This window comes from Oncorhynchus kisutch, linkage group LG13 (assembly GCF_002021735.2).
Source record: "Oncorhynchus kisutch isolate 150728-3 linkage group LG13, Okis_V2, whole genome shotgun sequence".
NCBI lineage: Eukaryota > Metazoa > Chordata > Actinopteri > Salmoniformes > Salmonidae > Oncorhynchus > Oncorhynchus kisutch.
Genome location: NC_034186.2, coordinates 41,100,411 through 41,114,017, shown reverse-complemented (window position 1 = coordinate 41,114,017; position 13,607 = coordinate 41,100,411). Strand labels below are relative to the sequence as shown.

The 13,607-nt window shown below is 40.6% G+C and overlaps 2 protein-coding genes across 3 annotated transcripts in view; one reads left to right on the top strand and one right to left on the bottom strand.

The window, feature by feature from the left end:
- Positions 1-3,717, bottom strand: part of LOC109902373 (pyroglutamyl-peptidase 1-like) — a 7,925-nt gene extending 4,208 nt beyond the window's left edge. The window contains exons 1-4 of the mRNA XM_020498672.2: positions 3,540-3,717; positions 1,261-1,313; positions 453-569; positions 107-339 (exon numbers count right to left, since the gene is read on the bottom strand). Coding sequence (XP_020354261.1) covers positions 107-339; positions 453-569; positions 1,261-1,313; positions 3,540-3,573 — 437 coding nt within the window. The 5' untranslated portion in view covers positions 3,574-3,717. The remainder of the gene's footprint in view (positions 1-106; positions 340-452; positions 570-1,260; positions 1,314-3,539) is intronic.
- The window catches only part of LOC109902375 (U6 snRNA-associated Sm-like protein LSm4), a 19,616-nt gene extending 6,009 nt beyond the window's left edge, over positions 1-13,607 (top strand). Inside the window, exons 1-5 of one of the 2 annotated variants that reach the window (XM_020498673.2) lie at positions 3,736-3,841; positions 5,495-5,536; positions 5,714-5,812; positions 6,071-6,260; positions 12,857-13,607. In XM_020498673.2, the coding sequence (XP_020354262.1) occupies positions 3,839-3,841; positions 5,495-5,536; positions 5,714-5,812; positions 6,071-6,260; positions 12,857-12,966 (444 nt within the window). In that variant the 5' untranslated portion in view covers positions 3,736-3,838 and the 3' untranslated portion in view covers positions 12,967-13,607. Of the gene's footprint in view, positions 1-3,735; positions 3,842-5,494; positions 5,537-5,713; positions 5,813-6,070; positions 6,261-12,856 lie in introns of those variants that run through there. The other variant, XM_031786258.1, reaches the window with a different exon arrangement.

The window sequence follows — 13,607 nt, the reverse complement described above, 5'->3', positions numbered from 1 at the left end:
GGGTAAAATAGGCCTACAACTTTCTTTGAAATACAGGTGTATGCATGCATATTGATTTTATTAGCAATTTCACAAACACAAAAGCACACAGGAGGAAGATGCTTACCTGCCAGCATCTTGAGAGATGGAGACTGCTACTCCTAGTCCAGAGGCTGTCACTCTTTTGCAGACCGATTCCATGTCAATAACTGAGTCAATGCAGTCTGGGCCCCCCTCAATGCAACACTGAGAATGGGGACAGAAGCGGCTGTTGTCCAGACCCTTGTAGCCATGGTTACGGCCACATTTCTCTAAGGTAACGGTGGTGGCCATACCTGAGACTCCAACATGGACCACTAACTGATTCCCCGTGCAGAGAAGGATACAAAACAAACAATTCAAATATGGTGCATATTAAGATGCATAATTGACCAGCAGGAAAGGAGATAGGAGCCCATTCATTGCCTTCTTACCTGGGGATGATACTGCTTCAATAGTGATGGAATCAAACTCTGGACTGCCTGGTAGTCGACAGGCACCTCATACACATGCAGGTCTATGTCCTTTCCCAGGCCCAGCTTCTTTAGTTCCTTAAAACAAAGAGAAGAGTAGACAGGTGATTAATATTCATAAAAGATAATAGAAATGTCTTCACATTATTTTGAAACTCATTGCTTTTAAAATAGACATTTTGTAACATGTTAGACATTTCCTTGTGGTCATCTTTACTTTGTCTATTCAGTCCATAAAAAAATATGCACAACAGAAATATGATTGGTTGATATCCTAAAAATACAAATTGGGAAAGCACAAATAGGAAAAGATTGAACATTTCTGGAGGAGACAACATTTCTAAAGTGTAATGTTCACAACTGGCTCTATAATTTGCTACAGGACAACTGGCCATGGCTACCAGGCCAGTTCCCATAAACATTTAAAAGTGGCGTGATTGACCACAGCCACAAAGCAGCCCTTTGTTTGATTTGAATATCCTTATCAAGTCTGTCTAGACACCCTGACAACCATTGTCCCCATAACATTTCCCAATACAGCCCCACACCACCACTTTGGCCCTATAATGATTCTCTCACATTATAGAACGTGTAAGAAAACATTTTCTGAATGGAGATCCCATGACTAATGTGTTCTACCAAAACAGGCTGAGGTAGGCAGGTAGGTAGGCAGTTTTGTGTTATTGTCAGGGAAATAAAACACATCCTCATAGTTATAAAGACAAATGAATTCAATATAGCCTACGTGAAATATGCTAAATATACATACCTGGACTGCTACCCAACTGGCATTAATAGTGTGCTCTCCAAATGGCTCAAACCCTGCAAAATATGGCAACATTTATAAAATTAAAAGAAAGTATTAAACTCAAATAGCAGACTCCATTAGCTTGAGATTGAAGCTTTACTTATAGGATTGCTTGGCAATACATTTGCTTGAAGGGAAATAACTGTCCTAAGAACCCACGCTCGAAGGGACACTAAAGAAATATGCACAATCCAATAAAAAGCTCACTTTATATGATGTTTATATAAATGTGTGAGTGTAGCTGCAGTAACGTTGAGACATCACTCTGAATCCCTGTGAAATTAATGGGCTGGTGTGTTCCCTTGGGGACACAGGGATCTGTCTGTCTGGCAGGAAGGTGAAAAGGAGAGAGCGTGGGGTCAGCAGCTGCTGGCCAGCTCTTTTGTGAGGCCCTCTGTTCCCAGGCAATCTAACATCTTTTATCAGGCCATCCCGTGTTCAATTGGCCTTTGCGTCTGGGAGACAGGAGAATTCGGGTGTTTTCACACTTGGTCCCTTTCGGACAATTTTTGTGAACTCAGCACAGTTTGCAACATTTGTTGTGCACTGTGAACACTCCAAAGGAAGTCAGACACCTCAAAAGAGCCCCTGAAGCAGTTCGCTTGAATTCCGTGGTCCGGTTCCCTCTTTTAGGGAAATGTGAACACAAAGCACCCCAGGTTCGTCTGTCATTATTCCCACACCACACACTTGAATACCTCAACACAGATTCCCCTGCCATAATCCATCACATTGGTGCCACAAAAGAGAGAAGATTATATGCAGGTTCGCAGAAAAAAAATGTTTTTGGTTACTGATTAGCGACACAGAAATTCCAAAATGTGTGTTTGTAGTTCAAGATTGTTTGCAATTTGAGCTTGAGTTGAGTTTGAGTTTATTTGTTTTTTTATAGGGACAGTGCACATTAATCAACATTTCAGTAAAAGTGCCGGTTTTAGCCAACCGGCTAATTTTCAACCACAGTCCCTGGGCAGGTTATTAAAAACAATTACAATATAGACAATAGCAACATAGAACAAGCAAGACATAGCATACAGACAGAGCAACATAGGACAAGCAAGATGTAGCATACAGACAGAGCAGCATAAAAACAAAAAGCAGCCAGACAAAATTCATAAAAGCAACAAAGTGTTTCCACACCTCACAAGCTACAGACAACATGCTATCTATAGGCTGAGCGCTTCATAAAATGCTTATTTGATTGTGCATTTTGAAATGTGTGAGAAGACAACATAATTTGGTGAGAATAACAACATACTGTAGGGTACAAAATCAATTCTAGCTAATAAAGGGTCAGTCGCCTATATTTGGTGTACAATTTTCAATTACAGCATTATTTAAATCTGTTATTCTTCTGCTATATATTATGTTAGCAATAAAATGTACATGTTAAATAGTATCTTCTAATTACAATTATGCCTCATATTTTAATTAAATGCTATTATTAGCTTCCAAAATGTATGTATATCTAGTTGTCCAATAACACAATTCTAATTGAATGGCTTGTCCTGCACTTTGTAAAAACACAGAGTGCATGTTGGAAAAAAATATCTTGGTTCCTTTCTAAACATAGCAATGTAAGTGCAAAGAGGACTCAGTCCACAAAATAGGTGAAGTGTACTGGAAAAAATAGTTGAGTCCTCATTCAAAGGCAAGGGTAGTGTGACTACAAAGAGAACTGGGTTATTTTTATTTCATTTAAAATGTTTTACCCCAATTCACTTTAAAGAGGACTGAGATAATGTCTTTTAAAAGAGGAATATGTGAAAACACCATAAAAAGTTTCACAATTCTGTTTAATGCTAGTATGTAAAGCAAATGTTTATTGAAACTAGAATTTTGCTAAACACAAGGAAGACATTAAACATGGGCCAAATTGCCTAACAAGTGCATGTCTGGAGGTCTGAAATATTACAACTTCAATTTGATTCTGCTACATACAGGGTCAAGTAGGTCATACCATGCATGACACGTTCCTAAAGTTATGCAATTATGTCCATATGCAGTTATCCATAGGCATATTATTTTGGAATACAAGAAACAAATGATTGCCAATTTGACAAACACTTTGAAGGAATGTATGCCATTTTACAAATAACAAACTGCAACTTTGGACAACTCAGCTGCATGTCCTTCACACAACTTTTCAACAGAGTAACATTCTTGACATGCACGCCCTAGTTGGCTTTGTCGAGCTAGAAACTACGTACAGTCGAGCAAGTAGAGGAAAGCCCACTAACCTGTTACAACAACAGTTTGCTTACTGTTGTCCATATTTTTCTTAGCTGTAGTGAATGTTTTCGTTTGTTATTCTAAATTTTACCAGGGATGCAGCAGTCTGGGAATTTGCTGTCCTTTCACAGTTGATCAGTTATCTGTTTCTGTGCTTTTTGCGGTTTTTTTTTTATCGGCGAGTCTGACGTAATGACGCATGGTAGAAACACATTTTGGCGACAACTTCCGTCCAACGTAGTTAGCATTAGCAAACAAAATAAAATACGTCCAGTTGACCGGATAGTTTGTAATATAATCTGTTATAATGGTAAGTATATGTTTTATCGGGTTACAGTAATATGAGGACTATTATGTGTGGGACCGTGGAATAGCTCGAGCACAAAAGCGTGGTTGTTTTGTTTACCATGCAGCTTGAATAGTTAGCTACTGTAACGTAACATGAACGTAGCTAAATGGTTAACTCATTGTGTTAATGCTAGCTAATAGCTAATTAAAAATATAATCGTAATCTAGTTAAAACATTGACATATGTTTGTTATAGTGTCTAAACACATGGTTTGCATTTCAAGTCAAATTTGATCTAGCTAGTTAACTACACTAAACAAACAATATAAACGCATCATGTAAAGTGTAGGTTCCATGAGCTGAAATAAAGTATCCCAGAAATGTTCAATAAGTACGAAAAGCTTATTTCTCTCAAATGTTGTGCACAGATTTGTTTACATCCCTGTTAGTGTGCATTTTTTATTTGCCAAGATAATCCATCCACCTGACAGGTGTGGCATATGAAGAAACTGATAAAACAGCATGATCACTAGACAGGTGCACCTTGTGCTAGGGACAAAAAAAGGCGACTCTAAAATGTGCAGTTTTGTCACAACACAATGCCACAGATGTCTTTGAGGGAGTGTGCAATTGGCATGCTGACTGCAGGAATGTCCACCAAACATAGTCCTGGGGTGCCTCTTCTCCCCACGTTTTGGTTTTTGCCCTAGCACTACACAACTGATTCAAATAACCATCTCATCATCAAGCTTTGATTACGTGAATCAGCAGTGTAGTGCTACAGCAAAACTAAACGTGCATCCAGGGGGGGGCCCAGGACCGAGTTTGGGAACCCTTGCTGCCTCAAATGCTGCCTCAAATGTAATTTTTGAGAATTTGGCAGGTCGTCCAACCAGCCACACAACTGCTGACCACATATATAGCATCGCGTGAGCGAGCTGTTTACTGATGTCAATGTTGTGAACAGAGTGCCCTGTGGTGGTGGGGTTATGGTATAGGCAGGCATAAGCTACGGACAAAGAACACAATTGCATTTTATCTATGGCAATTTGAATGCACAGAGATACCTTGACTAGATCCCGAGGCCCATTGTTGTGCCATTCATCCGCCGCCATCACCTAATGTTTCAGCATAATAGTGCACATCCCCATGTCACAAGGACTGTACACAATTCCTGGAAGCTGAAAATGTCCCAGTTCTTTCATGGCCTATTGAACATGTTTGGGATGCTCTGGTTCGACATGTACAATAACGTGTTCCAGTTCCTGCGACTTTTTACAGCCATTGAAGAGGAGTGGGACAACATTCCATAGGCCACAATCAACAGCCTGATCAACTCTGTTAAGGAGCCGCCACGCTGCATGAGGCAAATGGCGGTTGTCAATCCCTTTTTTATAAAGGTGTCTGGGACCAACAGATACATATCTGTATTTCCAGTCATGTGAAATCCATAGATTAGGGCCTAAGGACTTTTTTTAATTGACTGATTTCCTTATATGAACTAACTCAGTAAATTCTTTGAAATTTTTGCGTTTATATTTTTGTTCAGTATAGTTGGCTATCATACCAACTAGTTAGCAAACCTTTTCAAAGCTAGCTAGCTAATTTAATCATGTGTTAGCTAATGAGCAAGACAACATGCGCAATGACTTTAAAAAAACATTGAAATTCACAGCTACCTCTATCTCTGCTGAAGACTGCACAGAACCACCCTATGGTAAGGATGAATTCAACTAGTCTTACGTTTTTGTGATATTTTACTCTTACTTTGTTTCTTGAGTCATGTGAGTTTCTCACAGTTGTTCATGTAAATGTGGTCATTGGTTTTTGTGGTACAAACATGAAACCACATCACTTTGATTTCTTACTCATGCTTCTTCCCTATGCTCCTCAGCTGGTGGAGTTGAAGAATGGAGAGACGTATAACGGACACTTGGTCAGTTGTGACAACTGGATGAATATCAACTTACGAGAAGTCATCTGCACCTCGAGGGTAAAGGATTTGTCTATAAGTACTTGTCGACACTCGAGTTGTGACCACTGATCTGAAATATGTATATGGTTGCTTACGTGACAGCCGTGAATGAAGAGGCTACATTGCTGTCTTTTTCACAAATCAACTATCAGAAAAATGTCCATGTCAAGCCACAAGATGGCACTATTGACAGTCAAAAGATTCAGCTTTTAAGAGTGCTTCTACCAAGACTAATGCTGAAATTCTCCCCTAATCCCATTCACTCCTATCGTTTAGGATGGAGATAAGTTTTGGAGGATGCCCGAGTGTTACATCAGAGGAAGCACCATAAAGTACCTGCGTATCCCTGATGAAATCATCGACATGGTAAAGGAGGAGGTGGTGTCCAAGGGCCGCGGGCGAGGAGGCATGCAGCAGAACAAACAGCAGGGCAAGGGCCGGGGGGGAGGAGCAGGAGCAGGTAGAGGTAAGATGGAACCTCTCTTTCTGGGGAGACAAATGGGTAACATTTGGTTGAGGTGCTGGTAGTGTGATGCAATTGGGACTTATATTTATGAGCTAAGTAAACATAGTGTGTGTGTATATATATATATATATACATACATACATACACTATGTTTACTTAGCTCATAAATATAAGTCCCAATTGCATCACACTACCATATTTTATTTATTTTTTCATTATTGAGTGATTCCACACGAAACCAGGACAAAAAAAGGCTTTGATATTGGTGATTTTCAAAAATGTTAAATGTAATCCATAGAATGGTCCTTTGGCAGAAGGATTGTTAACATATGTAAGCACTGTAAGTGACCCCAAACTTTTGAACGGTTGTGTGTGTGTATGACTCTTACAGTGCTAATATTGTAAATTACTATTGTAAACGTGTGTATGTATGAGCTATATATATATATATATATATATATATATACTGCTCAAAAAAATGAAGGGAACACTAAAATAACACATCCTAGATCTGAACGAATGAAATATTCTTATTAAATACTTTATTCTTTACATGTTGAATGTGCTGACAACAAAATCACACAAAAATTATCAATGGAAATAAATTTTATCAACCCATGGAGGTCTGGATTTGGAGTCACAGTCAAATTTAAAGTGGAAAACCACACTACAGACTGATCCAACTTTGATGTAATGTCCTTAAAACAAGTCAAAATGAGGCTCAGTAGTGTGTGTGGCCTCCACGTGCCTGTATGACCTCCCTACAACGCCTGGGCATGCTCCTGATGAGGTGGCGGATGGTCTCCTGAGGGATCTCGTCCCAGACCTGGACTAAAGCATCCGCCAATTCCTGGACAGTCTGTGGTGCAACGTGGCGTTGGTGGATGGAGCGAGACATGAAGTCCCAGATGTGCTCAGTTGGATTCAGGTCTAGGGAACGGGCGGGCCAGTCCATAGCATCAATGCCTTCCTCTTGCAGGAACTGCTGACGCACTCCAGCCACATGAGGTTTAGCATTGTCTTGCATTAGGAGGAACCCAGGGCCAACCGCACCAGCATATGGTCTCACAAGGGGTCTGAGGATCTCATGGCAGTCAGGCTACCTCTGGCGAGCACATGGAGGGCTGTGCGGCCCCCCAAAGAAATGCCACCCCTACACCATGACTGACCCACCGCCAAACCGGTCATGCTGGAGGATGTTGCAGGCAGCAGAACATTCTCCACGGCGTCTCCAGACTCTGTCACATGTGCTCAGTGTGAACCTGCTTTCATCTGTGAAGAGCACAGGGCGCCAGTGGCGAATTTGCCCATCTTGGTGTTCTCTGGCAAATGCCAAACGTCCTGCACGGTGTTGGGCTGTATAAGCACAACCTCCACCTGTGGACGTCGGGCCCTCATACCACCCTCATGGAGTCTGTTTCTGACCGTTTGAGCAGACACATGCACATTTGTGGCCTGCTGGAGGTCATTTTGCAGGGCTCTGGCAGTGCTCCTCCTGCTCCTCCTTCTTGCACAAAGGCGGAGGTAGCGGTCCTGCTGCCGGGTTATTGCCCTCCTACGGCCTCTTCCACGTCTCCTGATGTACTGGCCTGTCTCCTGGTAGCGCCTCCATGCTCTGGACACTACGCTGACAGACACAGCAAACCTTCTTGCCACAGCTCGCATTGATGTGCCATCCTGGATGAGCTGCACTACCTGAGCCACTTGTGTGGGTTGTAGACTCCGTCTCATGCTGCCACTAGAGTGAAAGCACCACCAGCATTCAAAAGTGACCAAAACATCAGCCAGGAAGCATAGGAACTGAGAAGTGGTCTGTGGTACCCACCTGCAGAACAACTCTTTTATTGGGGGTGTCTTGCTAATTGCCTATAATTTCCACCTGTTGTCTATTCCATTTGCACAACAGCATGTGAAATGTATTGTCAATCAGTGTCGCTTCCTAAGTGGACAGTTTGATTTCACAGAAGTGTGATTGACTTGGAGTTACATTGTGTTGTTTAAGTGTTCCCTTTTATTTTTTTGAGCAGTGTATATTAGTGTACCAGTCAAAAGTTTGGACACCAACTCATTCCAGGGTTTTTTCTTTGGACTATTTTCTACATTGTAAAATAATGGTGAAGACATCAAAACTATGGAATCATGTAGTACGCAAAAAAAGTGTTGAAACAAATCTAAATATATTTGACAGACACATCTCAAAATCAACTGTTCAGAGGAGACTGCGTCAATCAGGCCTTCATGGTCGAATTGCTGCAAGGAAACCACTACTAAAGGATACCAATGAGAAGAGACTTTGGTTCCAGCCATGAGACGCAGAGTAGGTGAACGGATCTCCACATGTGTGGTTCCCACAGTGAAGCATGGAGGAGGGGGTATGGAGGTGCTTTGCTTGTGACCCTGTCTGTGATTTTATTTAGAATTCAAGGCACATTTAACCAGCATGGCTACCACGGCATTCTGCAGCGATAGGCCATCCCATCTGGTTTGCGCTTAGTGGGACAACTATTTGTTTTTCCAACAGGACAATGACCCAAAACACACATCCAGTCTGTGTAAGGGCTATTTGTCCAAGAAGGAGAGTGATAGAGTGCTGCATCAGATGATCTGGCCTCTCAATCACCTGACCTCAACCCAACTGAGATGGTTTGGGATGAGTTGGACCGCAGAGTGAAGGAAAAGCAGCCAACAAGTGCTCAGCATATGTGGGAACTCCTTCAAGAGTGTTGGAAAAGCATTCCAGGTGAAACTGGTTGAGAGAATGCCAAGAGTGTGCAAAGCTGTTAAGGCAAAGGGTGGCTACTTTGAAGAATCTAAAATCAATATATATTTTGATTTGTTTAACACTTTGTTTAACTCATTGATTCTGCTTTGTAGTATACTCTGGTAACATTACCAGTATATCCAAACATTTGGGGGTATATCCAAACATTTGGGTGCACAGAAAGGAAAAAAGATAGCTTCTTCAGGAGATCAATGATCATAGCAATGAATAAATGACTGATCTCCTGGATTCATCACCACAAACCTGCCGTTCTTAGTGTTCAATGTTATGGATCTCAATAGGAAAATACTGCATTTACTCAATGTAGAAACCTAATATAACCCAAATGACTTTTTAATTTCAGTGACTGGTATTTTATCAACATGTTAGCTTTTATAATAAACTGTCTTTACAGTGTTACATAATAATTTCTAGCGGACAGCATGTGCTTCAAAAGTAGCTAGAATTCATATAGGCCCAATATAGGCTGTCAATCAAGAGACGGTGTACAATGCATCGCAATAGCAAAATTAAATAAACCAAATTTCCCACAAATTACTTTGTAATTTCAGGCCTGCCAACCTGCATGTATTTTGCGTACCATGCATGCAATTTGAGGTCAAAGTACATGACTTTAAAACGACCCTAAAATACACAGAAAAATAGGCTTCTAGTTGGCACGTTGTGGTTTTTGACTCAACGGTCTGAATTTGGAGCTGAGCCAATCTGAGGACTTGGGTGAGGAGAACATTTTTCAAGCTGTACGCTCCGGCCAGCCCTTGTAGTCATAGTACTATTTTCCACCCTCGAGCTGGATGGCAGATCTCCACATCGTCCGTTGATACCAATAATGTGTGGGGTGGAAAAGGGTACGGAAAATGAACTGTTTGCCAAATATATTTTCCAAAATGGTATGTTAGTCAAGCACATAATCACTATTCTTTCGTAGTTAGCTCCTTAGCTAAGGTGTCATTACAATGAAGATAGTTGGCTACAACATTGTCAACTCAGTGAACACTTTCTTGCTTGCACATGCTTTGTTCTCCGCAACCGTAGTAGTCACGAGCGCATTGCCGAGCAAGGAAACGTGCGGGTGTTGCGGTAGTTTAGAGCATGTTCCTGTGTGGATGGAAACAGACATGGCAGAGAGCTGTTCCGCTAATACCGTCCTTCACATTAAGTTATTTTAGACGGTTTAAAGATTAGTTGGCCAATGTTAATTAATCAGTTATTGATCTGTCCTCTTGATATATCTGTATGTCAAAAGTAGGCTTCTAATGATGTGATAATAGTCAGTCCACCAATGATGACAAGGCATGTTGAGTGAATGGTAGACTAGTAGTCAGACCTTGATGGATTAGGTCAGGGATGGAGATCTGAAACCAGCTCATATAGGCCTAGTTCAGTTGTTTCATATTTCAAATAGTCTACAATAAACTAGACTACATTGCATCTAGTAATTGAATTGAGAATTTTCTCCCCAAACAAAATTACGAAGCCAGTTCACATTTTCACTAGACTGTTCACAAAGACACCTATTAAATCTAATAATCATTACCCCTAAATTTTACCCAGAAATATGTGAAGGTGTCATTGAGACCACCTCAATTTAATGTAGGATCAAACAAGACTTATTTTGTTGGATACATTGTTTGAGTATTTACTATTAGTTAATTTTAGTATACTGTAAACAAACTGTATCCTTTCAGTTGAGCGTACTAGCGCTTCGCCTGTTTATCGGAAGTTGATGTTGTTGCCGTGCAACCTATTGCTAGCTTGTTAGCATAATAAATGACTAGCTAGACATTTTATGATTTTGGGTGTGTTCGGAAATTCAATCTGGAGTGCCAGAGTGCGCTCTGGGTGTTCGGAAATCCAGATCGTTGTCAGATTGTCCATTTCAGAGTGGTTCACTCTTGGAGCGTGCTCTGGCTGAGGAATAGGGTTGATCCGATCGTTCTGACCTCATAACCACAGTAAAGCACCCAAGCTAACTGGATAACGTTGGCTAGCTTGCTAACTATTTCCAGACACAAATGAGAGAACACGTTACTCTGACCGTTTTACTCGCCTTAGCAGAGCTGGTTAGGCTGGTTCATGTTATCCAGAGCGTTTGTGACTGTAACTATGATGCTGGCAACAATTTAATTATGCTTTTTTTGGCCAACATTTACTGACACTGGCCATATATTCAACGGGTGTTGAAAATGTGTAAATTCATCAGTTATTCTGCGCTCTGGCACACTCAGACGAGTGTGCTCTGAAATCGGAGTAGATGGCCAGAAATTAACAATGTCCATTGAGAACGCACAACGACTATACCACTTAGCTAAGAATGACGTGAATAATCAAGTCAATAAACATTGGGTAGTTAGTTAGATTATAGTTTATACTGCCTGGCAAGTTTGACGTATTAGAAGCCAACTAATGTTAACATTACACGTTAGGTAACTAACTAACATAGCATTACAGCAGTATGTACCGGTATGCGGTTTGTAAAGATAGCGTTGCTAACAAATTGTAAGCCAACATAACGTGTAACTTATTTGATAAGTCATTACTTTATTACATTGTTCAACATGTTCTTAACATTTGTCATTAGTTAAAGCAATGAATTTGTATCCGCCCCCGTCGAACTTGGGCTGCCATTTTCTTCAAATCTGAAAATGTGAAGCCATGAGCATTTTCTGAAGAATTTGCTTTTTAGGCCCTAAAAGCACATAAATAGTGTCCACTGCTTGCATACTTCGTATTTTGGCAAATTTAGTATGATATCTGGGAACAATTTTATTTAACTAGGCAAGTCAGTTAAGAACAAATTCTTATTTACAATGACGGCATAGGAACCGTGGGTTAACTGCCTTGTTCAGGGAAAGAACGACAGACTTTTACCTTGTCAGCTCTGGGATTCGATTTAGCAACCTTTCGTTACTGGCTCAACGCTCTAACCACTAGGCTACCTGTCGCCCCCAATTAGCATACTACATACTCAATTTACGTCACAAATACTACACAAATTCTACTGTGTTATTGACTTGTTAATTGTTTACTCCATGTGTAACTGTTGTCTGTTCACACTGCTATACTTTATCTTGGCCAGGTCGCAGTTGTAAATGAGAACTTGTTCTCAACTAGCCTACCTGGTTAAATAAAGGTGGAAAAAAATATTTTAAAAAGGAAAAAAATATTTTTTTAAAGGAACAAATAAAAATAGTGCGGTTAGTATGAGTATTTGAACACAGCTTAGGTTTCAGGAAATGTCAGTTAGGGAAGTTGACTGACCCCTTCCGGACCTCACCCCTACCCAACCGTAGACCAACATTGGCCTCCCATTCTTACTGAGGCAGTCTTCTGCTAACATCATTATTAGGCACACAAAAAAAAGTGCATTTGCCTATGATTTAGGCAGTGTGTGTTGCAGATCTGTAATTTCAATGACAGGCATATGCATCCACATTTGAGCTTTTATAATAAACTGTCTTTACATTGTTAAATATTAGTTGGGGCGGCAGGTGGCCTAGTGGTTAAAGCATTGGGCCAGTAACCGAAAGGTCCATAGATCGAGTCCCCGAGCTGACAAGGTAAAAATCTGTCGTTCTGCCCCTGAACAAGGCAGTTAACCCACTGTTCCTAGGCCGTCATTGAAAATAAGAATTTTTTCCTTAACTGGCTTGCCTGGTAAAAAAAAAAAAAACATGTTTCTAGGGCACAGTGTGTGCTTCAAAAGTAGCTAGAAATCATATTTGCCCAATATAAGCTGTGTCAATCATTATTTTCTGGTGCTCCTGATGTGCATTAACTTTGGTCTTGCTGTATGTCCCTGCTCAATGTTTAGGTGTATTTGGAGGCCGTGGCCGGGGTATGCCAGGAGTGGGCAGAGGCCAGCAGCAGCAGGAGAAGAAGCCTGGTGGTGGCAAACCTCAGGGAGTCAAGAACCAGCACTGAGGAGAGGGACAGGCAGACAGGTCAGACGTAAGAGAGAGTGTAGTTTTCACAGAATAACAACACAGTGGAGATCATCTCACACAATGTCTTGTATAATGGCCATTACCGCTCCCTTTGTGCTTTGTTTCTAGTTGTGTGAGTTTGAACTCCACTGTGAGAACTATGAATAGTCCGTTCAGGTCAGAAAATGCAGGGTTTTGTATTATCTACAGATTTCCCCCCCCCCCCCCCCTACTTACAGTTTTTGTTAAGTTATCAATTTGGACCACCGTCAAAAACCTATAAATATCGTCCAGAAGTTTGTTTTTATTGTGGCTAGAGACATTTACATACAAGTGATTGTACCCAATTGTTTTTTATGTATATCCAATTGTTTTCGACTTAAAGCACATTTTATGCCCTTGGAATTTGAAAACTTAAGTTGATTGGGGTATATGAGTGAAAAATACCTAGTTGGTTAAAGAGTTTCTAAATGTTCTACTTTTGGAATTTTATTTGCATTTTGTAACCCAAGAAAATAACTTTGTAATTTACTTACATGAGAATAAACAATTTTATGTTATACACTGTACATTATGTATGAAAGAAGAAAAAACGAATTGAATTGGTCTACATACAGAATTAAAAAGCCTTTTGTAACA